This window comes from Tachypleus tridentatus, chromosome 6 (genome assembly GCF_004210375.1).
Source record: "Tachypleus tridentatus isolate NWPU-2018 chromosome 6, ASM421037v1, whole genome shotgun sequence".
Taxonomy (NCBI): Eukaryota; Metazoa; Arthropoda; class Merostomata; order Xiphosura; family Limulidae; genus Tachypleus; species Tachypleus tridentatus.
Genome location: NC_134830.1, coordinates 67,839,633 through 67,867,073, shown reverse-complemented (window position 1 = coordinate 67,867,073; position 27,441 = coordinate 67,839,633). Strand labels below are relative to the sequence as shown.

At 34.9% G+C, this 27,441-nt stretch overlaps 1 protein-coding gene across 1 annotated transcript in view; it reads left to right on the top strand.

Moving 5' to 3' along the window:
- Positions 1–26,869, top strand: part of LOC143252738 (putative polypeptide N-acetylgalactosaminyltransferase 9) — a 69,442-nt gene extending 42,573 nt beyond the window's left edge. The window contains exons 4-10 of the mRNA XM_076505329.1: positions 1,709–1,922; positions 7,128–7,245; positions 8,212–8,397; positions 8,993–9,121; positions 17,549–17,659; positions 23,274–23,402; positions 26,165–26,869. Coding sequence (XP_076361444.1) covers positions 1,709–1,922; positions 7,128–7,245; positions 8,212–8,397; positions 8,993–9,121; positions 17,549–17,659; positions 23,274–23,402; positions 26,165–26,323 — 1,046 coding nt within the window. The 3' untranslated portion in view covers positions 26,324–26,869. The remainder of the gene's footprint in view (positions 1–1,708; positions 1,923–7,127; positions 7,246–8,211; positions 8,398–8,992; positions 9,122–17,548; positions 17,660–23,273; positions 23,403–26,164) is intronic.
- Positions 26,870–27,441: the final 572 nt, after the last annotated feature.

Sequence of the window (27,441 nt, the reverse complement as noted above, 5' to 3'; positions counted from 1 at the left end):
TTTTAGCAGGGATCATACTGTGTCGATATATTTTATTTATGAGGTCAGTAGCCCTAAAACGAGTTCCCCAGGAACATACATATGTCATACTCTCTAATGTTACACGTTTTGTTAACATGTATTGTTGACTCAAATTGCCAAGCACCGAATGCTTATATGCAAGAAGAAGTTTTAAGCGTTCACATTTCATTACTTATCTGGTTAACATTTTAAATTTAATAGATCCTTTCGCTTTGTCTCCCATTGGCTCAGCACTAAACCTGAAAGCCTATAATGGTGTAATTCGGGGTTCAATTCCCAGGATAGTAAAAGCACCTGACCTTATGTAGTTTTTACTCCTAAGCAAATAAGTTTCGGTACGAAACTGACAAAGTAATTTGAAGCGCCACTTACTTCTTAAAAGGGTTATGGTAAAGTTATCTGGTCTTTTCTATGTCCATAACTTTGATCATCACTCAGCTGCCGGCATGGCTAGGTAATTAAAGCGCTTGACTCGTAATTTGAGGGTCGCGGGCTTGAACCCCCATCACACCTTATATGTTCACCCTTTCATCCGAGGGGGTCGTTACTATGTGATGGATGATCAATCCCACTATTTGTTGGTAAAAAAGTAGCCTAAGAGATGGCGGTGAGTGATGATGACTATCTGCCTTATCTCTATTCTTACACTGCTAACTTAGGGATGGCTAGACCAAATAGCCCTCGTGTAGCTTTGGGCGAAATTTAAACACAAATGATCATGAGTGAGATATAATATCTGAATGGTTATTTCGGTTCAGAAAAGAACTCTTAACCAGAATCGCTATAACTCAATTTCCATTTCGTTGAGTCCCCAGCTGGTACAGTGGTAAATCAACGAATTTACAACGCTAAAATCATAGGCTCGATTTCCCTCGGTGGACTCAGCAGATAGCCTGATGTGGCTTTGCTATAAGGAAACACACAGACATACATTTCGTTGACTGTATTAAAAAAGGAAGAAAAGAAAAGAAACACCAATCATGTCAAGATTTATTGTGCCATAAGAAGCGACACCTGGCAGTTTATCAATGAACCTTAACATTGTTCTCGTAAAACGTTGTTAAGGCCATGATACGGACACTGATGTAAAGTTAATATTATAGCAACGTGAAAAAGGCGAAGGAAAAAAAGACCATACAGCAATAGAAATAAGGGGAAATTTACGAAAAAATTATAGATTTGAACAAGGAGAACCGAATTTGTATGTAGCTTAGAACATGTTATTTTTACACTTTAGATGGCGCTTCATTTCACATTGCACATGACTGTCAAGATGAGGAATTGAGTGATCAGTAGACATTGTCTACTCATACAACCACCTCGGTCTTCATATCTCATCCTTGTTATAAAAGCCAATTGAAGGCTTTGATTTTTCCAGTTATGCATTTTTCTATTTTAAAAGGTAATGCGTCCTTCTATACATTCAATAAGTATTACTAAGTTTATATAACCACCAACATATTTTTGGTAATTCTTAAATAAAACAAAATATTTTTGAGTAGAACGTTGTAAAAATGGGTGTTTTTAATTCTACGTCAATTCTAACAGTACCTGAAGTGTTTCTTGTAAAGCGTCCGCGTGCTTCGAAACATCTGATTTATTATCGTTCACGTGAATATTATTTTTTCTTTCTTATTTCTTTTTAAAGCTACGTTTGTGATAAAGTATGTTACCTATTTCTGTATAGGGTGGTTGGAACCTCTGTTGGACCGTATTGCACGAAATTCTACAACAGTGGTTTGTCCAGTGATTGACGTAATCAATGATGATACATTTGAGTATCACTTCAGAGATTCCAGTAGTCTGAATGTTGGTGGATTTGACTGGAATCTTCAGTTTAATTGGCATGGGATTCCAGATAGAGAGAAAAAACGCCGCAAGCACCAATGGGATCCTCTATGGTACACTTAAAAATTTCGTTTTTTAATTCGTATTTCTAAATAAACATTGTGTGACTTATATTTTTAAGTACAAATTATATTTTTGTAACTAAAATGACGTTTAATACATATAATAATACGATTTTCATTAACTAGCTTTATATTACCAAGGAGTTTTGTATTTATATCCACTTTATTGTTATATCATAAAAGAGGTGAAACAAAAAAAATCTTCCAGTTATTTCTTTCCCTCTGCAGTTAAACTCTTTATTTATACACTTAAAACCATATTAGAAGAAGTTACAACCTAATACGTGAATACTATCCTCTCATTATGAAAATAAAACTCAAATTATAATAAGGTATCAAAGTCATTTTTATTAACAGAGATACAGTTCAAAGATATAGCGACTGCCCTCACAGACCCCGTGAAACGAGGGGGGAGCACGATTAATAAAGGTCCATAATGCTATAATAAATCGGATATGAAGGGGGCTCGAAAAGAAAATTCGCAAGGAGGTGACACGCATTCTGCTATACGCCTTTGATACAAGTGTTGCCATGATGTTATTTCGGCCCGACATGGCCAGGTTGTTAGGGCCCTTGATTCGCAATATGAGTGTTACGGAGTCCAATCACCATCTTGCCACTCTCAAGCGTTAGCGGTGGGAGAGGACTAATAACCATCTTTCCTCTAGAACTACTAAATTAGGGACAGCTAAGAAGGTGTCTCTCGTGTAGCTTTACGCAAAGTTTAAACAAACCATTAATATTTTATTTAATATCTTCTGAGATGTCTTTACAACAGTTTGATAAATTGACAAGATATCTGATAAGGGAGTTTAGATTTATGTTGTACCAGTAAACCTGTGTCAAAAGGCGTTATTACAGCAAGTTTATGGTACCTCCTTATATCAACAATAATTGAACACAGGTAATTAAGACAAAATATCCCTTATGCTAAGAACTAATCAAATTTCTAAGTAATAATGTAATTTAATAAAATCCAACCAACCTTTATGATTCCATTTAATGCAGATAACTTCTAGTGGCACCGCAGTATGTGTGAGGATTTATACTACTAGAAACCGGTTTCGATACCTGTAGTGAGCAGAGCACGGATAGCCCATTGTGTAGCTTTGTGCTTAATTTAAGAATAATAACAATACAGATAGTCATCATGTAGCTTTTCGCGAAATTCAAAAAAACAAACAAACCATAGATTTGCAAAAATTCTGGCAGTTTTATTTGTTGGTTTAACAAATTTTGCAACAAAATATTTGAATAAATTTGCTGACTAGAAGTTGGTGTTATTATTGTAAGTCTTAGTATGATTGTGAAGGAAGTTATATTGATTAAACGAGTTGCTAAATATTTATCACACATTTTCCAAAATCTATTTTTAATAATACTTTAATCGATGTTTTAACAGCTTCTGTTTAATCTCTTTTTCTATGAATAATTTTTAAGGAATTGTATTTTGTTATCCCTCACTCCACACATGTCCCTCGTGACTCAAGGCCAATCTTGCAGGCTTATGACACTTAAAAACAAGACAAACTAAAGAGGCACTTAGTAGAGCGCATATCTCTGACACGCAGCACTGATCATATTCTGCCATCAAAAAATTCGAAAATGTATCCGTAAGTCAGTCATTATCAACAGATACGGACCATTTTTGGTTGGACAATGAATAATAATATTCTACATAAGCCCACAGTGTTTCATCAAAATCTGATCGCTTTTTACTGAGTTATGGAGCGAAAATAGTATGAAAAACTCGGTCCCCATGTTAATAGATAAGACATTTTTGGGTGTTTATGACATTGCTGTGACCTTGACCCTCCAGAAACTAATTACTTCTAAGTTGGATCCTAGTCCAAATGTAATACCAACTTCCGTTCAAATTCATTCAGCCTGTTTTGAGAAATTTTGCTGACAAACACATACACGAGGATAAAAGGTCACGAACTGACGGAAATGTCAAACCTCCAAACCTGTTATCCGTATGTGCAAATACTAGAAACTGCCAATGTCTTATTATAACAGAAGAAAGAGGAGAATTGTCGTTGCTTTCTTGGTACAAAGTTGCACAATGGGCTATCTGCACTGTGCCCACAGTGGGGAATCGAACCATGGATTTTAATCCGTAATCTTACAACTGACCCAGTTGGGGAACAGCAGAAATTTTGGAAGAAAAACCGAAACAAAACATTTGTAATAATGTCCCTAGTTGGTGTATTTTAATTTATGGACCTAAATGTTTTGTCTCAAGTTGTAACTTTTTTATTTAAGGATCATCAGTTGAGCTATCATCAAAATTTGGGTTTTTAACATATTTATAAATATTCTTTAAATGAAGATAAAGTTTGAATATTTTTAATTTTGATAAGAATTATTTCTTAGTTATGTTTATTAATCTAATATTCAAAGAATTGTAAGCATGACTTCAGAGATCTAATTTATTTGCTTTAAAAACGAAGTGTGTGTATTTTATATGAAGTGTTTTGGACGTATCAACCTGCTATTTAAAATTGAGACGATAAATATTATTGAAACAACATCAGGGTTTACTGATAAAACAAAATAATATATGTCTAATGAGAAATTTGGAATTTCACAGCAATACCCCACCACTAATGAAAAGAAAAACTGTAAGAAGAAAAAAGTCAAGTTATTAAAAACTTTACTTTTTATAATTAAAAATGTATTATATAATTTATGTTTAAATTAATAGCTCCTGTCAGCTTGAAAAAACAAATAAAAATAATTCGATTTTGATACTGTAAGTGTTCATTTGTTAACTGCGAAAGGACTTGTGCATATATTAATCGCACTTTATAAAAACAATGACCTAGATCTTGTACTATCTTTGAAAGTTCTTCCTTCATCGTTGATTGTGCTCATTCTAGTAGCCATTATCACCATTGTCCGATTTCGATACTACAGTTTCCATTGTAACAAGATTTCTTTGGAGAATGACAAATTCTGCCTTGGGCCACATATCTTGGCAGATTTTCCACAGATTCTCGTCTGAACATCGATTTTCAATTCTGATTCAAGACTGCTGAGAACACCAAGAACTTCACAGTCATGTGGTTCAATGAACTCCACAGTCATGCAGTTCATTGTAATGGTTGTTATTCCACCTTTCTCATGAAAGCAACTGTTAGTTTTAAGGTTTATTCAATTACATTGTACTACGTGCCTGTTGCATTCTTGATGAAACTAAACGGATTTTGGTGCCTTCGGTCCTCTTGAACGTGATATTAGAAGCCGATATCCACGTATTGTAGAATATATACGGTCTAGGTTTGAACGCTAGTTTAAAGGTGTGGTCAGAAGTTCATAAACTTCCAGTAAGCAGTTAGTTATTAACTTGAAATAATTGTGCAACATCTTATTAACGGCACCAAAAGCTATGCCAAGCTATGGTTTTTTTAAAAAGGGGTCAGATGGTTCTCTTTCTTTGTTGTATCTTTCACTTCACTAGAAGTGTATTAACGTACTCCTTATTCGAAATGCTATGTCTATCAGTGACAACACTTGCACTTCGAATGATTGGGAATTTGCTGAGTGGAACATACAGGGTGAGCCAAAAGTAGATGGACAGTAAAAAAACATTTATTTAGAGATCACGTATACGTACAACTATATGTAATAAGACAATTATATTAATGAAAATAAAATGTTATTTATTAACGCAAATGCTCAAATTGTTTTCCTTCTTGATTTACACAGCTTTGAAGTCTACCTCTTACGTTTCGACAACCATTTTTGCACAAGTCACTCTGGGGATTAATTTCTTGAAATGCATCTTTTATGTAATTTTAAATCACCGACACTTCTTGGTTTTGACTATAAACTTTTTCCTTGAGTACTCCCAAAAGAAAAAAATCCATAGGGTCAAGTCCAGTGAACGTGCCGGCCAATCGATTGGACCTCTTCGACCAATCCATTTCAATGGAAATGTTTCATCAAGATACTCACGAACTCCTTTGGAATAATGTGGAGGGGCCCCATCTTGTTGAAAATAAAAGTCATGTAAATTAGGTTGTTGCTGTAACTGGGGAACAACTTGATTCCTTAGAATTTCGAGATACTTATCTCCTGTAATTGTTCCGTCCAAAAAAAATGGTCCATAAACACCAGAACTTGAAATACCGCCCCAAACATTGACACCAGGCTGATTTAGCTGTTGTTCTAATGTTAAATGCATGTTCTCACTATACCAGTAAACACAATTATGTCTATTGACATGACCGGATAATTTAAAAGAAGCTTCATCACTCCACACAATGTTATCTAAAATTCCTGGGTTTTCTTCAGTCTTGTTCATCATAATTTCACTAAATTGCAGTCGCCTGTCTGGATCATCCTCCAATAAGCCATGAATTAGTTGTGGTCGATAGGGTTTCAACCCAATTTGCGTTATAATTCGCCTAATAGAGGTTTGTGGTATGTTCAATTCCATAGAAGCTCTTCTGGTGGATTTGTTTGGACTTTGAACAAATGCATCGGCAACACGTTGCTTATTATTCTCTGTACAGACTGTTTTGGGTCGACCAGTTTTAGCAGCATTAAGGATTGAGCCAGTGGCGTCGAATTTGTCACGGATACGGTAAATGGTTTGTCTTTTTTGGAGCTGGAGTATCAAATGTTTCAACCCACTTTCTCCTTACGGTTTCAGTATTTTGAGATTTCCAATACTCTTTTAACACCCATATTCTTTTATCTGTATTTAAAGTATTTGACATTATGGGTTCTATTAACAATCTAAAAAAAAAGAAAACAGATAAAATTAAAACAAATGTAATTATAAAATTGTAATTATATAACACAAATAATATAGTTGCAACATAGTTATAATATACAATTGCATTAATATAACCGATACATAAACCTATTCCAAATGCTCTCCACCTACTTTTGGCTCACTCTGTATATACGGATGCTAAACGTGTCGCCAGTGGCGTCACGGGTTGCATTTGCAGCGTCGCTCCACTGTATTAGTATATACAAATCTTTCAAATAAAGTGCTATTAACCCTTTGTATATATCGTTTAATATTTTACAAAGTACTTATGAAGGTGCAAAAAAACGTTAAAAATGAGTTATTCCAACACCTAAATTTCTTATGTTATTAATAATGTTCTCTAAAGTTAAAGATATTTTAACTGTCATTTGTTTTACTTATGGTTGTTTTATTTGTATATAAATCAACAGGTCTCCAACAATGGCAGGGGGATTGTTTGCTATTGACAGGACATTTTTTGAAACACTTGGGACTTATGATAGTGGATTTGATATATGGGGAGGAGAGAACTTAGAACTTTCTTTTAAGGTACTCCTATTTTATTATATATTGACTTTTTTATAGTTTGCAGTTGGGCTAATAAATGATTTAATATACAATGCATATTTAAAGTTAGTCGAAGAACAATTTGTTTTGTCTTTATGATACTATTTTTCTTTATCCTTTGAGTCAATTTATCATCTACCAAGCATCATATTGTAATGGATGCTGCTTATTAGACCCGAACTGAGCACTCCGAATTACAATGTGTGATATTGCCTTAAAACAAAAGACCCATCAAGTTTGGCCAGGTGGTTAAGGCACTCGACTCGTACGTAAATCCGAGGGTCGCGAGTTCGAATTCCCGTCACAATAAACATGCTCGCCCTTTCAGCTGTGGAGGCGTTATAATGTTACGGTGAATCCCACTATTTATTGGTAAAAGAGTAACCCTTGAGTTGACGGTGGGTATCGATGACTAGTTGTCTTTCTTCTAGTCTTACACTGCTAAATTAGGCACGGCTAATGCAGATAGCCCTCATGTAGCTTTGTGCGAAATTCGAAACAAATCAAACTCATGTCAAAACAATAACGATTCTTTTCTACGTCCATGTGTGTGCCATTATAGATGTCTTCAAATTGAAGTAACTTCTCTTCAGTGCTGTTAAATATGTAAAATAATAGCAATTATTTTCTGTCTCTATATGCGTCAGTTCATCATTTGACACGTGAGCAAAATTCATGATCGTTTAGATAGTTTCCTTCTTGTGATAATCACCCCAGGTTCTAAGTTGCGTTACAGTGATTTAAGATTGTCTTTTGTCTCTGTGTAACTCAATACATTGTATAATATTTGTGAAATATCCTTAGAGGTCGTTCCTTTTTCACGGTGGTTTGATTCATTTTTTTCTATATCATTTTAAAACTTGTCTCCTATATTCTTCCAGATTTTTTAGTCTTGACCAGATAAAACATTAGAGTTCTATTATTATTTTATAATTTCCTGTGTAACAGATATGGATGTGCCATGGAACGTTAGAAATAGTACCCTGCTCTCATGTGGGTCACATCTTTAGAAAAAGAAGTCCGTACAAATGGAGGTCAGGGGTAAACGTACTGAAGCGAAATACAGTTAGACTGGCAGAGGTGTGGCTAGATGATTATGCTAAGTACTACTACCAAAGGGTGGGATACGATCTGGTAAGAAACAGAATTATAAGTAACGTAAGAGCTCTAAACAACTGTGTCAGTTTTAGCTAATATTGTTTCTTTCGTAATGAACTCTAAACTTTCGCTATTTCTTTTCTTGATGCATTTCTCCAATAAGTAAGAGCATCCCACACTTACACAAAATAAAATAATGTTTTGACTGTAAAAGAAAGAAAAGTGGTTTTTAATCTTCTTTTAAAATTTGCAGATCACTATTTTTTGACGAATGAAATTGAAAGTTTCAGGTGAAACTTATCATTTTATCACCAAACTTAGTTGGCTGTGTAAAATATAACCAGAATTTTACTGTATATAAAGAACATCTATAACCTTTTAAATTGCTTTCTTAGTCTTAAAACATATTGTTGTCCTTTTTATTTCTCTATAATTTCGCAGCTGATGGCGCTAACGTTTTAATATTTCTTTCCAGATTGATTAGAGATTTTTATTTATTTATCGTTTAAGAAACAAAGTGAAGAAAATTACCGTTTTTAACAAAAAATTGGAAAAAATTATCATTTCTATTTGTGTATTTTGTAAATATGTCTTACATATCTGTATTGGGTGTGATCATTTCGATTTGCAGGGTGATTTCGGAGACGTAAGTTCAAGGGAAAAGTTGAGAAAAAAGTTAAAATGTAAAAGTTTTGACTGGTACATTAAAAACGTCTATCCGGAACTTTTTGTACCTGGAGATGCTGTTGCTTCTGGAGAGGTTAGTATACAACATACATATCTTTAGACCAACGTACAGTGTAGTAAAGTACAAACTTTCAACAAATAAAAATGTCACTGGCTACTCAAGTTTCTAAAGACAGTAACTAACAATAAAAGTAATTTTGACTGTTATATAAAGTATAATATTTGATTTTTGTAAAGCTATTAACAAGTGAACATTATTTTTAGAAGTATTCTTCAATGTACACCTTTAGTGGTGTGTCGTTTAAATGTAATTTTAATAAAAGTTCTATATTCACTACTAATATTTAAAGCAATAATGCAGGGATATTATATAAACAAACCCAAATTTAAAGCGTTTATATCTTAAGGAATACTAGCCCTATCGGGACTAACATGTGAACATGGTATAAGGTTTCAAAAGGTGTCCGATATGTCTTCGGTCATTCTCATATAAAATCCATCCTTATATGAATCTACAACAAACATCAGAGGTTCTGGACAGTGATCATTCATTTTGGATATATTTTATATGTGTGTATACAATTCATTCAATTACAAATTTCGTGATATTAATTTAAAGAGAGAGAAAGACGATAAATGAAATTGCTAATTTGGAAGAACGGTGCTTTCGGTGTGCATTATAGTAAAGCTACGAAACAGTCTGTACAAGACCCAAACATTCCTGTGTAAGAGTTATGACTCTTGATGTGTCTCTAGTAAAATTTTATTCCCGCAGGACAAGCAGTTTTTAACATATAATAATTCTAAATATGGGTCTTGTTTATAATCACCCTTTAGTTTAGAAACTTGCGATAAAAAAAGAGAACGTCTCTCTGACGAAAAAAAAAAGGCCACAAAACTACAAGAGATGTACGTCTTCTATATCGCTCATGTGGAGAGTATGTATGTAAGTTTGTTTTGTTTGTAGTTGATAACAGAACAAATATTTCTTAAGAAATAACACTGATGTGTTGTGATTATAAAGTTATTTCCCTTATAAATAAAAAAGAAAGATCCTGCGTGATGTTGAGCACAAAGCTGCACAATGAGCTATTTGTGCTTTTCCACCGCGGGCATAGAAACACGACCCCATGCAGCATTTGAGGGAGATTGAAAAGGAGGAAGGATTGTTTTGTTTTTGTTTTGGATTTAGCACAAAGCTTCTCGAGGGCGATATGCGCTAGCTGTCCCTAATTTAGCAGTGTAACACTGGAGGAAAGGTAGGTAGCCATCACCACCCACCGTCAAATTAAATTAAAATTAAAAAACAATCATGCACTTCTTTTGCATTTAAATAATTTATTATTTCGTTTCCCTCGGAGTATTTTTATTCTGTATATGAGATTTTCTTTGTCATCTACGTTTTAATAGTTGATTTTAGATTTTCCTGTTTTTTTTTTTTATCCAAACCAACTCAATGGTTTATCTGCGATCTGTTCACTGCGAAAATCCGAACTCTGCCTTTGTAAGATCCGTAAGCTTTTCGGTAACTCCATTTTGGGACTGTCACTATTACTTGTTCCGTTCTTTATTCTCTCTTATGTCATCATTAAAGTGAGTGAGAGTATAGAAAAAGTAGCCTTGACTCCAAAGTGTAAAAACCCTTTCGCGACGGGTCACGGGTCAAGATCATGTCATCGCGTTTGTTGACTTGCATTCAAAATTTTATTGAACTACCATTTTATGATATTGTGTCAAAACGTTTGTAATCAAATTATAGGTTATAACTGAAACTTTAATGTGAAATGTGAGATAATTCCTTAATATAAAAGTAAATATTAAAAGAACACACCTAAATACAGTTTTAGCGAGTCACGTGGTATATTAAATGCAGCACTATTTAATATTAGATGTTTGGGATATTAAACTACTAAGTCTGTTGTTTCGTACAAATTATGAACTCAAATTACTAATATTATCAAGCGAGAATATAAAATAAGAATCGCGTATCTTTTTGATTTCCTGAGATATGACTTATGTGTCGAATCAATCGATTAACTAGTTCCATTTTTTAAAACGGAAATAACCAATCGGCAGAGTTTCATATCCCCTTAGTGGTTTTTTTTTAGCCATTTTAATCTGTGAAAAGGCTATTACGCTCTTTCGAACCGAGATTTCATGAAGGTAGGTTGTGTCTTTAGTGTGCTCGAAGTATTGTATTTTTAAAAATCTAAATACATCTTAGTTACTAAGCTTTGGCTTTGGCTCGGCATATCCAGGTGGATAAGGCACTCGACTCGTAATCTGAGGGTCGCGAGTTCGAATCCCCGTCACACCAAACATGCTCTCCCTTTCAGCCGTGGGGGCGTTATAATGTGATGTTCAATCCCACTATTCGTCGGTAAAAGAGTAGCCCAAGAGTTGGCGGTGGGTGGTGAGAACTAGGTGCCTTCTCATTAGTCTTACACTGCTAAATTAGGGACGGCTAATGCAGATAGCCGTCGTGTAGCTTTGCGCGAAATTCAAAACAAGCATCCAAAAATCACATTTTCAATAAAATACTTTTATTAAAGATTTGTTTGTGAAAACAGTGTCTTTTCCATTACTAGTCTGAGTGCAAAGCGATTTCATGTTACAATTAAGAAAACTATTATGCGTCCCTAAAATCTCAATATTATTTGTGTAAACTTGTTTTGGAATTTCGCACAAAGCCACTCGAGGGCTATCTGAGCTAGCCGTCCCTAATTTAGCAGTGTAAGACTAGAGGGAAGGCAGCTAGTCATCACCACCCACCGCCAACTCTTGGGCTACTCTTTTACCAACGAATAGTGGGATTGACCGTCAATTGTAACGCCCCCACGCCTGGGAGGGCGAGCATGTTTAGCGCGACGCGGGCGCGAACCCGCGAATTACGAGTCGCACGCCTTACGCGCTAGGCCATGCCGGGCCGTTTGTGTAAACTCTAAAGCATTCTAATTACATTTCAAACGTTTGTTTTAAGTAAGGCTTTATATTTCATGTTATTTTCTACATTATTAACTGTGTGTGATCTGTCACTTAAACAACTTCATAACCTCCGTTCTTTATATCATCTTATTTCATCCTAATCGTTTTGCAAAGATAATTTTTCTACTCTCTCTCACTTTTACAACCCTTTTCAAGGGAGTCTGGCGTGTTTTAGTCGTTAATATGTATGTTATGTAGGCAAAGATTCTATTGTTCACGTTCTTGCTAAATATTGCCTTTACACTTTGAAGTCATGGGTGTATTATAAGAATGACAATCAAATCCCACTATTTACCTTGACAAGATTAGTACAGGAGTTTGCGGGGGGGATACTATTCTCTAGTTGCTTACCCCCTCGTTCAGTAGTTCAAAAGTTGGAAGGACAGATAATATTCTTGTAGTTTCAGTTCCTTTTCAACTTTGTTTTTCATACTCATGTACACTTTTTTCAGTTCTATTCTGAACTGGTTTCTGTCTATTACTATAGATCGATGACTAAGTCTATGACTACCTTTTCTCATGCAACTATTTTCTGGTGTCTCAGTGTTTAGCTTAAGAACTTATAATCCTAAAATTTGGGGCTCAATACCTCTGAAAGGCACAGTACAGATGGCCAGTTCTGTAGCTTTGGGTTTAATAAAACATTTACTGTACTGCGATGCTCTTTCTGCAGTCTGATGCTGGTACAGCGGTAAGTCTACAGATTTACAACGCTAAAAGCAGGGGTTCGATTCCCCTCGATGAACTCCGTAGATAGCCCTATGTGACTTTGCTATAAGAAAAACACTCACACACTCTTTCTACAGTCCTTTTTCAGATTATTTTCTTATAACACTCGCACGTTTTTGACAGCCTTTTTTAAGATTACCACTGTAAGAATTCCTTTTAGGTAGCTGTTAATATTTCCTAATCATTGTAGCTATTTTAAGGACTAATTTTCATTTATCTCTCCTTTATTGACAACCGACTTACCAACTGTACTTTCTGGTAACTAGGACCCTGATATCATCTCTTAACCACAACCTGAAATAAACTTTAACCTTTTAAAAACTAGTGGACTTCAGCAATTGTCTCTGTTCTTTCATTCATGAAATTAGCCTGACCTTTATCAAAAAGGTTCGGTTGAATATATTATATTTAAAAAGTGAAATATGCATATAAGCAAGGACATGGTAACCATAGCCAATATAGAGTCGCAGTAAAATGTAATGTATCAGAATTGCACTTTCACATTATTTGGTGTTTTTCAGGTGGTCTAATACTGCCAAAAGTTAGACTATTTTGGAAATGGTATCTAAAAGCTCATTCAAACTGTATGAATAAGTTGCGTCAGAATGTCCCTCCCTTAGAAATTCTATCACTTGTATTTAACTGTGTTTGAAAGTAAATGTATATAAATCAACTTGGGGCACCAGAGCCAACTAGAAAAAGACATACAATAAGTCGTAATTCAAATGTAATGAGTAACGTGCAGCGTCTCATAACAGGGAAAAATCCGTGAACACAAAATTAATTCACAAAAGCCGTGGTCTAGGAAATATAATTGAGAAAGCTCTATGTATGGATATGAAGTGATCATGACATGGGTTCACCAAGATAAGGCTTCCAGTCATACCTCCATTTCAATCATTGCATACTCGTAGTAGCTGAAGTATGAAATAGCTTTTCATGCTATTCCATACAAAAGCATTAGTTAAGTTTCTGGATTTGTTTGCGATCAGATGATTGAAACGGGTGTTAAAAACAATTGTTCTCGTACAATATATGAATTAGAAAAGCTTGCAAAATGAAGTGAAAAAATGTGAGCATGACAGCTTAAGATGGAGCCTCTCCCAAAGGAAACTATGTTGCATAATTGTTGTTAAGATATATGGTTCTCGGAGGACGACCGGATGTGTTGACAGGCGTTGTAACAACATAGTGCTCAACGTCTATATTATTGCAACTACCTGTTAGTGAATATTGTTTTACGGAGTATGCCTCTTAGAAACTTCATTTTCAAATCATTTAAACCAAAGTGGTATTTCAGTGAATGCAACATAAAAAAAACTTGGAAAGTTTCTAATCTTGTAATGGCAATTTCAATATCCATTTTCCAAGGTCAGTAATGAATACAGTTCTGATTTACCAGTGAATCCTTTCTATTTCAAGCTGAAAAGCCACTTGAAGAACCTCATTGCACCTTTATCAAATTTGTGCCATAAATACTGCCAGTCACATTGTTGCAATCTCAAAATACAATCAAAAATTTATCATCCTGAAGATTAAAAATCAGAATTACTAAACATTCCATTTTCCAAAGTGCTCTCGTTATATAACTCGTCGTGACACTACTTAAACCAATATTTTTCTACCTATGCTCTGCTATAAGTATACTAGCTTCAGTGCCCCTCTTTTGGACGGGTGAAATAAATCTCTTTGTAACAAAGGATAGAAAATTGTACTTCTATTTTTTTTAAGATAATAAACATTAAAAGTGCAGTAAGAATACATAAAGATACAAAAGCTGAAAAAAGACATACTATTTTCAAGAATTTTATCAACATGAAATGACATGAGGTTGTCCAACCCTCTCCTCCCATTACCTCTTAATGTTATCTTGTATCACTATGTCAAATTTGGTGTTGATTGACCACGACATGTTGAGATATATATAAGGAACAGATATAAAATGGTAGATATATGTCTGTGTATTTTTCTTCTGTGACACTGCTTTGCTTTATATAGTAGATTCAGAAACTAACCACTCTGTAATTACTTCTAATTACACTCAAAAGTATCTATATAGTGCCCTTTAAGGGCTCATAAGTAAACTTGAGGGCTTATAGAGCTACAAATCTGGTTTCAATTCCAGTTTTGTGCTTAACGGCAAACAAAATATATCAGACTCATTATACTCCCCAGTAGCTCAGCGTTAAAGCTGAGAGCTTATAACATTAATGTTAAATTCTGTCTCGATACTAGGGATGAGCGCAGATAGCCCATTAAATAACTACATACTTAAAAACCAGCAATAAAATAAACAAATTTACATGAAGCAACATGAGACAGCTCACGTAGCTTTAAATTTTAACTTCCTTCTTTAGGAATATGAAATAAAACAAGTTTGTGTTTCTTTAGTCACCCACAAACAAAATTTAGCACTTTTGAAGAAACAAAAATGATCAAACTTAGTTGCCACCACACGAGGATAATTTATCTGGCAAGGAGCATTGTGTTAACACTGATCAACTAGCTGAACCCACTTTCATCTACTCCTGGTTAATCTTTTTTTTTACCTAAAAAGGTGGTGCTTCCCGATGATGGACGATTGTGGATACCTCAGACTGACCTTATGCTTATTTCTTTGGACATTCACCTCCAGTACTATGTTATCACTGACGAGTTATTCGACTACTAGCCACTACATCAATATGTTCCTACCATCGTCTTCTTTCTAGCCAGCTGGACTTCCCTTTTCATGTAATTCCTTTCTGCACTTAACTTACTGAAAATGGGTCGTTTCGAGTCATTTCTTCTTGTTCAATAAACCATTTTTAGTGTTTCCTTTGCTATATCTGCCTTGCCGTCTTCCTTGCCCTTCTATTTTTTCTCCAACATTTTCAGATTTTATCATTTTTTACCTCTCCTTTCTACTTTAGGTTTAACTATCAGTCATTTTTATTTTTGCTTAATGAATTTGTGGGCTGAAAAAGATAACGATATATGGCTTGATCGTAACTATGCCTGACCCCTAAACACAGACTCTAGTATCTTTGTCTTGAAAACACCAGAAAATTACTATCATGTGACTATTCAGAGACGTATGACGTCGTAAATGAAGTTAACTTCACTATCGTGTCATTTCCAGAGTTTATTGAGCAGCTATGAACATCAGTTTTCTAAGGCAATGCAATAACAGAATAATATTTTAATCGCCCCATTCATCAGAATCCATAATATGACTCTTGCAAAGATCAGTAATCCCAAATGTACAGATGTAGTTGCAGGATAGTATTTGCATATGTTTCTCATAATGCCCTAAATGATCAGTATTTTCCTCTAATTGTACCCATGTGACAGTTTTCTGTGTTCGATATATTTGGTCTATCATGTAATCATGTTTTACATCGATGTGTCAAAAGTTGGTATCTTGAAAACATGGCTGATCTCGAAGTGGAAATTCAGTTCCGTACTTTTCCTTTGACACTTATTTATCTCATATTTTATATTATTATGCATCAAACTAAGGTCAAAGTCCTCGATCACCTATCCTGAGCCTCTGGTATGTCAAATAGAGTTCAAAAGTCCTTGGTATGACATACCGTTGTTTGACTGTGTTGTCATATTTTTGTTCTAGTCCTCCGCTCGTCTGGTGTTATTATGCATTTTAATACGTATTAGTAAACGTTATATAGTCCTGCACACTACATAGCTTCACGATGCGTTTGGTTACGCATTGGTCAAGGTTATACATCATAATCATGAGAAACTTACGAGGTACACAAAAAGTTTAAAAGTGGTAGTATGTTAGCATTTTAACTTCAGTATTTATTTTGTATTCATGGCAAATATACTACGGCTGTCTGCTGCCGTTCCTAGTATTTTTAAACTAGTGTTTGTTTTTGTTTATTTAGAATTAATTACAAAGCAACACAATGAGCTGTCAGTGTTCTGCCCACCACAGGTATCGAAACCCGGTTTTTAGCTGTGTGAGTCCCCGACATACTGCTGTGACACTGGGGGTATTTAAGTAGGACCAGAGAAGATGCAGCCAGTGAGCTTACTACACATCATCCACACTAAGGAGCTGACTGTCACTCTTATAACGCATACACAATCTAAATTGTGGGGAATATTTTATTGTACCGCATGGATTCGAACCTAACTCCCCATCTCCAAAATTCTGAGCTGTACAACATGATCAACCAGCGACTGCAACTTCTAAAAATATGATTTTATACAAAAAAATCTACTCGTTAGCTAAATTCTCGCCATTGCTTCTTTTCGCAACAGTAGTGAAAAAACTCTTTAAAAATACACGACTACAAAAACTGGTAATGAAAAAGACACGAACATTTAATGAGAACATCAACCCTATCTCTCCTAACGGTGATAATATTCGTCTGTCGGTTTTCTCTTAGCTCTTTTCTTGTACATTTATACAGATAAAATCAAATCATCGGATACAATACTTCTTAACTATCTTAGTACACTACATTATAAACTTGTGGAATCAAATAAAAAACAACAATAATGAAACGCTAGATATTTCGACAGGTCTCATGATTTATTCATCAAGTATTTGCTATTGATATAACCAGTTGAATTAAATAGTTTTCAAAATACGTTTTAGAAATAACTTTTTATTTTGAATAAAATACTAATGTCGCCTACATCTGTAGTTCAACAAAGATTCTAAAATACCAAAATTAATTACTTGATATTAAATCCAAATGTGTATCTCACAGAAATGCCCTGAAGCATTTTACTGTCTATCCAGTAATAAAATGATCTATTTTTATATGACCAACAGGTACGCAATTTGGGCGAAGGATCCACCATGTGCCTTGACAGCCCTGCCCGTAGGGACGAGCTTTACAAACCTGTGGGTCTTTATCCTTGTCATCGGCAGGGTGGCAATCAGGTGAGTATGAACCTTTTAATTCTTCAATCACCATGTGTAATGTGGGAAGGAACGTGAGCTTTATTAGTGGTAGAAAGAAGTCGTCACTGTAATTTATAGTGACAGTGATGATAAATTTATAAGTTTGTTTTTGAATTTCGTGCAAAGCTACTCGAGGACTATCTGCGCTAACCGTTTCTAATTTAGCAGAGTAAGACTAGAGGGAAGGCAGCTAGTCATCACCACCCACCGCCAACTCTTGGGCTACTCTTTTACCAACGAATAGTGGGATTGACCGTCACATGTAATGGGGGCGTTATAGCTCCCATAACTGAAAGGGCAAGTATGTTTAGTGTGACTGGGATTCGAACCCGCGACCCTGGGATTGCAAATCGAGTGCCTTAACCACCTGGCCATACTGGGACAAACTTATAGGTAAAAACATAAAACTTCCTAGTGAAAAACAATTAAACTTCACTAACTGACGACAGCCTTAATGCAACATGCATTAGGAAAAAAAATCTCTAAATAAAAAACAACAACTAAGGCTGACTAATGAACTTGAAAAAAGTATCCAAACAAGATAGGAATGTAAGTGGCCGTATCACTTCATCTAGCTAATGATCACATAGTAGACTATGCTGTCTCGACTTTAGATGGAGAACTAAATCCATACATTTTTGGCTTCCACACTTCGTCAGTCGAAAGTTTGGCGTTTGAATAAAATCTTAGCTTTTATCGTTATACTTTTGATTTAGTTAACTTTATAATACTAATTTTATTATATTTTACGATTGGGCATTCTGGTTCTATTTGTTTCCTTAGTGAGAAAGACTATAGCGTAAGAATTTTATTCTCCATGTAATGTCAAAACGGCTTAATCTGCTATATGCTAACTAGCCGTATCCAGTGATATGCCAACTATTGTTTGGTTCCTTTTTTCAAGTTCAGTAGCCAGTCCAACATAGTTTTTTATTTAGCGATAAGTTTTTCTTACTACTTGTTTATTTACTTTTTTATAAAATAGGTTACTAGGTTATAAGAGTGTGCTCTAAAGCTTTATAAATTTTGCATATGATAATAAATAACAAAATAGGTAGTTGAAGATAGTAAAAATGTTCTGCTATATCAAGAGGTGATAAAATTATAGCTACTGCTAGATCTAGGTAGGCGTGAGACCTAATGAAGAAAGGTGATGTTGAGCAAAATTGAACCGCTTTTTGATTTTAGGACGCTCGGGATAGCTGAAAAGCGACACATGCAACGGCAATAGAGCGACTATGCCAGGTAGCTCTTCATATTTAGCTTTTGACTGACAGCATAGGAGAAAATCTGGATGACTTTTGTACAGCTTCAATAGGAGTGTCCGTTCCATCCCGACATAGAGAGTGCTAGGATACTGTCCGATAGATTTGGATTTTATTCCATATACACATATGCTATACGAAAGTATTTTCCCATCATGTTTGGAAGGGGTCACTTGAAAGAAAATCAGATAGTAATTGAAGTTTCACATCTTAAATGTGAAATAGTGTTAAGCTAAATATTACTTATACTTTACTGTGGAACTTACAACTGTAATATTATCAAGGATATCTGTACAAATGTACCATAACAGGTACTACGATATAGCACAATGTATACTGAGATTTTTAGTTGGCTGGTTTGTTATTTTAGAACAAAGCTAAGTTGAGCTAGGTCCCACTATACACTGTGTGAAATCGAATCCCAGCTTTTAGTGTTTTAAATCCATACATTTACCGTTGTTCTACCAGGAGACTGAGATAATTGATTCAGTCCATAAACGTAAACAATTCTTGGTTAAATTTTCTTGAACAGTCATAAAGAAATATTATATCCATTAATAAAAATATTGGTTATTTAGACAAAGACTACTTGTTTTTAATACCACCATAAAATTTCATGATATGGATTTAGAAATTAGCCAGAAAACGATGTTTTGGTTAAAGATGTAATTTAAAAAAAGAATAGTTTACAAAATCCACAAGTTTTATTAATTTTTATTTCAGGAAGTTTATGTTTCGACCTAGTATTCTTTACGGATCGTTACAATCTAATGAATAGCTTCAGTTAAAATATATATATATATATAAAACAAGGCTTTTTTGTAACTTTTTTCCTTAATTTCTGCGTGTTTATTACCTATATGGTTAAATATATTTACTTTTTTTTTCATAGCAAAGGGTAGCTATGAAATGTTATATCTGGGAATGAGCAGCAAAGATAGAATGTTAAACAAAGTTGCATGTTTGATTTATTAATGACACATGATTTTAGAGATGATCGCTTCATTTTGTTTGCAGACTGCATGAGAGAAGTTACATAGGAATATTTTAACATTTGCTTTTAAATGTTTTCAAAATACTTTTATCAACTAAAAGCATATTGGAATATTATTTTTTAGCGAAACAATAAGATACTTAAGGAGTCATTTCCTTTAATAAAATTCTTCCCAGAAATAGAAACTTATTACACGAGAAAATCTGTTGCAAATTAGAATTAAATCATTAACCCGAAGGGATCCGAAGGCAGCCTGAAAAGGTTACCTCTTTTAACCACTCGCATTGCAGTAGTGTTTTGTCTGTCAGTCAGTAAGTAGACACTAAAATGATGCAACTTAGACATAACGTTGCAGTTAAGAAAACTTACACACCCCATGAATCACGATAAGAATTACACATTCTGTAGGCTATAACACAGTACGGCATATAAACTTGAAAAGCAAGAAATAGAAATATTTGTCATTTTTAATTGGCCCGGCATGGCCAAGAGTGTTAAGGCGTGCGACTCGTAATCTGAGGGTCGCGGGTTCGCATCCCCATCACGCCAAACATGCTCGCCCTTTCAGCCGTGGGGGCGTTATAATGTGATGACGGTCAATCCCACTATTCGTTGGTAAAAGAGTAGCCCAAGAGTTGGCGGTGGGTGGTGATGACTAGCTGCCTTCCCTCTAGTCTTACACTGCTAAATTAGGGACGGCTAGCACAGATAGCCCTCGAGTAGCTTTGTGCGAAATTCGAAAAACAAACAAACACTTTTAATTCTGGTTTTATTAACTTTTGAAACAGGATATATTCGAGGACCCTGCAGAAGTACATCTAAAATATTGATAAGGATATGCTGTTGTCTGTAACTTATAAATTGTAGATTAAACTGGACATTTGATATATTATGAAAATTATAATTAAATCGTATGTTAGCTTAATGAATTTTTTATGCATTCATCTACTATATGAGGTAAATAAAAAATTATTTAAGATGCTTTAAATATAAATGTTTAATAACAGAAGAGTAAAATGAATTACTCATAAACTAGTTGAAATAAACCTCGCCAGTTGGAATTATGCAACCATAAGTTATACTTAATGGAATTAACACCTACTCGTATCATAGTAGTGAAAGTACAAATGAATGTAAGTTGGAAGAAATCTAACTGAAGTTATATAGATTAACCCTTGATTTTGCATAATAGTGAGATATCAAATGAAAGCCAGTTCTAACAAATGTAACTGTAAGTTTTTTCAGAGTTTATTGAAGTTATTATTGGTTTCTAGTACAAAATTAAATGAATTGCAAGAAATTATGCTCTCCAAGTTTTTGCAAGACCTAATTTTGTTTGCCCACAATGTAGTGCATGAGTGAGTAGATTAGCTCTTTAGTACAGCTACCTCTGCTTATCATTTAGAGGACGCAAAAGTGAATAATGGCCATTTTCTGTACTTTTAGAATATAAGCAATTAAGAAATAACACATATGAGGTCTGTTCAAAAAATACGCGGACTGTTTGAATTGCGCGGCTCCAGTTGATTGTTCAGGGAATCCGCTTGGTGTCGCTAGGTTCGCACAGATCAGCTGATTACGACGCCATTTCCCGATTGCAGATATCTTCATTTGTGTATTAGCTACGCGGTTTTAAATAAAGTGCGATTTTTTCGTTTGGCGGATTTCAGAATGAATGACCTGAAGGAGCAACGACTTGCTGTAAAATTTTGTGTTAAACTTGGAAAATCTGCGACTGAAACTTTTGCTATGCTTAACACGGCTTACGGTGATGTTGCTATGAAGCGTACGGCATGTTTCAAGTGGCATAAACGTTTTAAGGATGGTCGACAGTCCATTGAAGATGATGAGCGTCCTGGACGTCCTTCCACGTCAACTGACGAACCACACGTCGACAAAATCAACACCCTGGTGCGAGCAAATCGACGTCTGACTGTCAGGGAGCTTGCTGAAGAGTATGGGATATCAGTTGGATCTTGTTACGAGATTTTGACCGAAAAATTGAAGATGCACCGCGTTGCTGCGAAATTTGTGCCACGCCTGATGACGGACGAACAAAAAGCCCATCGCGTCCAGGTTTGTCAGGAACTGCTTGATCGTTCAGAAGAAGATAAAAACTTCTTGTCAAGGATGATAACAGGTGATAAATCATGGGTTTATGGTTATGACATTGAAATGAAGGTCCAATCGTCCCAGTGGATGGATGAAACATCCCCCATACCCAGAAAGCTCGCCAAGTTCGATCCAAGGTCAAGGTGATGCTGACAGTTTTCTTCGATGCTAAGGGTGTTGTTCACCACGAGTATCTCCCCGAAGACTCCACAGTGAACTAGACTTAGTACATTGAAGTTCTGAAACGTCTGAGGGGCGCCATCCGTCGCAAAAGGCCAGAAATGTGGAGGAGTAGCGACTGGTTTTTCCATCACGACAACGCTTCAGCCCATTCAGCCCTCAGAACTCGTGAGTTTTGGCCAAACACTCGATCACTGTTCTTCCCCACCAACCCTACTCACCTGACCTTGCTCCTTGCGATTTTTTCTTGTTCCCCAAACTCAAAAGACCCTTGAAAGGAAGAAGATTTGAGACGATTCCCGAGATTAAGGCAAATGCGACGAAGGAGCTGGAGGACATAACAAAAGAAGCGTACCAGGACTGTTTCAACAAGTGGAAATATCGTTGGGATAAGTGTGTGCGTTGGGGAGGAGAGTACTTTGAAGGGGTCCCAGACCTGTAACTTCTAAATAAAGTACGTTTTGTTTTATGACGTCAGTCCGCGTATTTTTTGAACAGACCTCGTACTATCCAGGAACAAAATTTGTGCTACATAGTGTTATACGTGATTTGTAGAAATAAGTCATTTTCCTTTTCTAAATACGAATACATATAAACATCAGATATCAACTTAATATTTCAGTGTTTCTACTATTTAGTCAATTTATCTTCATAAAGTGCATAAGAATCTTATATAAGCATTCGGGTTACTATTTATCAAACACAACTAACTAATCAAATCATAACACATAAAGTTCCTTAGCATGAACATATTCTCCATTTGGTATATGTATTTTGTTCATAATTATATAAACGGGAAGTACACCTACAATATTATTTCATTGCAAATAGTTTGTCAATTAATAAAAATTATCATGTTTTAAAAAGATGTAGAACTCTATCAACAGTTAAGATTTTATGATGTGATGTAAGGTTGCTTGAAATTTGAATGATAAATTATATAAAAAGACAAATATTAGTGTTCCCTAAAAATTTTAAGTGGAATTAAACGATGTTATAACATGAATGATTCTAAACACATTTAACTGATTTCCCTCTTTAGTACTGGATGCTTAGTAAACACGGAGAGATTAGAAGAGATGAAGCTTGTTTAGACTTTGCTGGTCAAGATGTGATACTCTACCCTTGTCATGGATCTATGGGTAACCAGCAGTGGATTTATAATCCTAATGTAAGCAGGATCTATCAGATAAATATAAAAATTCGGTATATAAAATTCATTATCCAAACTTTTATCTTTTCTCTGTTTTAATTACTATAATATCTATACTATATTAACAAAATTCATTACAGTAAAATTTATTATTAAAATTTTATCTTATATATAAAGCTATTGTTCTGAGTTTTACTTTCCGTCTCTTATAATATCTATATCACGTTCATAAAGTTTGTTCAAAATTATAATCCTCAGAGATCTCTGGTTTGGGGTTATATGTAACACACTGAATGAAAGTTTCAAAGATAAAACGAAAAAAAGATTGTTGTTGCAAGTCATATATCTTTCCTAATGCCATACAGCGCTGCATCATGTATTATTTTTGTGTGTTCCAGGAAATCTTAAATAACTACAGCATCACAATTAACTGTTTCAATAATTGTAAAGATATACAAACTCAAAAAAATTATATTTAATACAATATTTTTGTCTTTGAAAAATACTGTAATTTTAGTTCATTAAAAATATATAGCTTAAAATTTATCTAAAATTAGAAGGAATTTGTGTATTATACGAAGAACCGAATACATTATTATGTCAAACACTTTTCAATGAACCACCATTCCTTCATCTATCGCCAGGTTGACTTAAAAGTTGGTAGGGCAATAGCTTGGCCTAATACGGCCCGAAGTTGTTTTCATTTTTTCTAATTAATACCTTTTTTAAGAATGTTGAAAGTCAAAAATCAAATAACCCGAATATGTATATATTTGGAATCCTACGTGGACGTATTTACAGCAATGAAGGTGAAAATTGACAATAATATAAAATTTTATACTCTCAACACATTGAATTAGATTTGTCCATTTTGAGTCTTTTTAATGGGGTCCGAGTTCACAAAAAATATTAATATTGTAGGTTTGAGTCAACTATTCGGCCGTATTGTGACCAATTTACATGGTATTTCGTACAAAGGTACTTCTTTATAGGTCCCACACAGTTATAAACAAAAATGGTGGGCTTGCCCATTTTAGTAACGTAGAGGATATAAATGTCACAAAAATATAGCTTTTAGGGTTATGCCCGGCATGGCCAGGTGGGTTAAGGCGTTCGACTCGTAGTCTGAGGGTCGCGGGTTCGAATCCCGGTCGCACCAAATATACTTGCCCTTTCAGCAGTGGGGGCTTTATAATGTGAGGATCATTCCCAGTATTCGTTAGTAAAGAGTAGCCCAAGAGTTGGCGGTGGGTGGTAATGACTAGCTGCCTTCCCTCTAGTCTTACACTGCTAAATTAGGGACGACTAGCGCAGATAGCTCTCTAGTAGCTTTGCGCGAAATTCTAAAAACAAACAAACAGCTTTAGGGTTATTTGGCTACATTACCTGGAGTGTGATATTAAGGTATTTTGTACATGTGGTATACATATACTTACAAAAATGGGAGATATGTCTACTGTTGGTAATTGAAAGAGATCAAGAGGTTTAAATAAACCATTAATTTTATGGGTTCTAGTCGGTTACTTAACCTTATTTCGATCAACTTGCATGGAATTTGTACAAAGACACCCTCTTGCAGGTCCCAAATTGGCATGTGATTAAATGGCGGAAACTTGTCATACTTAAGATTTGGATCCTTACCGTATCGTTACACTCTATGTCACCAAGTCTGCTCATGCTGTATTTGACGGCAATGACTCCTAACAAAAACTCTGCAGTGTAGATATATTTTCAAAGGACTCATTTTAAGGTTATCAATACCCTATGCACATCAACCATCTAGTGTGCCTAAATAACAGTTTCCCAGTGCCTGTTTCAACAGTAAGATCGCACAAAAACTCATAAGTACTACGTCCTATGAGTTGACTAGTATATAGTTGTATAGAACAACATGAATATCTTTTTTCATCTTCCAAGTGCTTGAATTATGCATCAGTTTGGAAATATGACAGGAAGTCTTATATTTGTGAAAGCATACCCTGCTGGTCTCGTTTCCATAAAAAGTCAATATTTCTGGGATGTACAAAGGGTTTAGAACGTAAACAGAGTTGATCTTGAATTTTGTTTCCATTCTTGTTATCTTTAACGTTTTTATAAAGTCCTTTGAAAAAGTTTCTTAACATTCTACGTAACACTTTTGATTTTTTATATTTTTATATTTATTAAATGGTAGGAAATGGCATGATACTACCTAGTGCGTGTTTTTCTAGCTAGATTCTGTTCATACAGTTTTCTACAGTCAGTTTTTCTTTCCTGGATACATCATCAGCTTGTGTAACTTTTCTAATCATAGATCCTTACTAATTATATTGTGTACTGTTGCCTGAAGCAAACGAACATCTCTTGCTAGTGATCTTTGCGTTTTTGGATTCTCATCTATAACAAAACATTACACTTTGCTTACCAATGTTAGGGTAAAACATGCTGTGGATCCATATTCCTTTGTTTTCCAGTGTCGTTAAGTACTAAAGTTATTTCAATCTTAAAAGTGACAAATTCTGGACCTGAACACATCTGTATGATTTAAGTGTATAAATATTTTGCTTTGCAAACGGCTATTACATATTTTTCCCAAAAATAATAAAATATTTGGTGGCCACCTTATGTGTGAATGACACTTTCAAATTGTAGTCTTGACACATACTGTTCCAGTGTGATTTTATATCAACTACAGTTGTTATGCAACTTATTGATTTGTATGCTCCAAATGATTGTAATGAAATGCATTCAATCTTCTGTACAAAAGCTTACTTTTATATTCCCTTTTCTGAATTTTACAGATTCACAGTATTCAACATGGTAGCAGTCGTAAGTGTTTGGAAATGGCATCTGATAAACAAAATGTGCTTATGAAGGAATGTGCAAACAGCCCTCTTCAACGGTGGATGTTCCAGAATTACAACCCGTCCAAATCAGTAAAGCCATATGTCTATTCCTAAAAGATACTGGAAACCATAAAGTTGCTAGAACTATATGCTATGCTCATCTGGCATTCGGATTTTTCATTTCATTTGGAACAAAACACTGAGATTATGGGGATAGTTTTGTATAGCTATTAACTTGGGATTGTACTAAGCGACATTACACGGCATATAAATTTATATTTGTTAAGGTAGTGTTATGTGTGTTATCTGAAAAGCACCCAAAGTGCCCTTCTGACATCTCAGTAATTAGGTTGCGAAAGCTGTGGAATTTAGTGTATATCCTCCAGAATGTTAATGGTCTTTTTAGATAATATATTAATAAGGGAGGAGAATTACCACATATATTGATGTGGGCTTATAATTAATTACTTACTTTTATATGTACGTAAAGATTGTTGCTATAATTGCATCCAATAGTTTTTAAAGTAAGAAATGCAAACATCACGACAAAGAAAGTAAATTGTTGACACAATGTTGCCACTTGTTGTTTTAAACATGGGAAGCATTTGAAAAAGAGGTTACTGTTTACTCTGTGAGAATATTAAAACAAACTTCAAGGAATATTGTGTGCCTTAATTAATATAATATGTACATGTGTGTATGTAAATATGCATGCATAGAATGTTACAGGATATTAGTTCGATAAAAAATTAACGGTCTACCAAATAAGAATTTCGTTAACTATTCAGATTTTTTATTTACTCATACTGTGAACACTTTATCTTATTCTTCACATATGGAAAATACAAAAATTGGCCAAAAAATCGATTCTAAATATTATCCACAGTTTTTTCCATAAAAATGTCACATTCTGCATACCACGTACTGTAAATGTTCAAAGTCCTGTTTTAGTCATTAACCAGTTTATTATAAATGTCACTGCTAACTGTCACAACATGCTGTGGAATACAAGGTTTGTGAATCAGGACCGTACCGAAATTTGATGTCTCTCTGTCTGACATATAATAGGGCCCAGCATGGCCAGGTGGGTTAAGGCATTTGACTCCTAATCTGAGGGTCGCGGGTTCAAATCCCCGTCACACCAAACATGCTCACCCTTTCAGCCGTGGGAGCGTTATAATGTAACGGCCAATCATACTATTCATTGGTAAAAGAGCAGTCCAAGAGTTAGC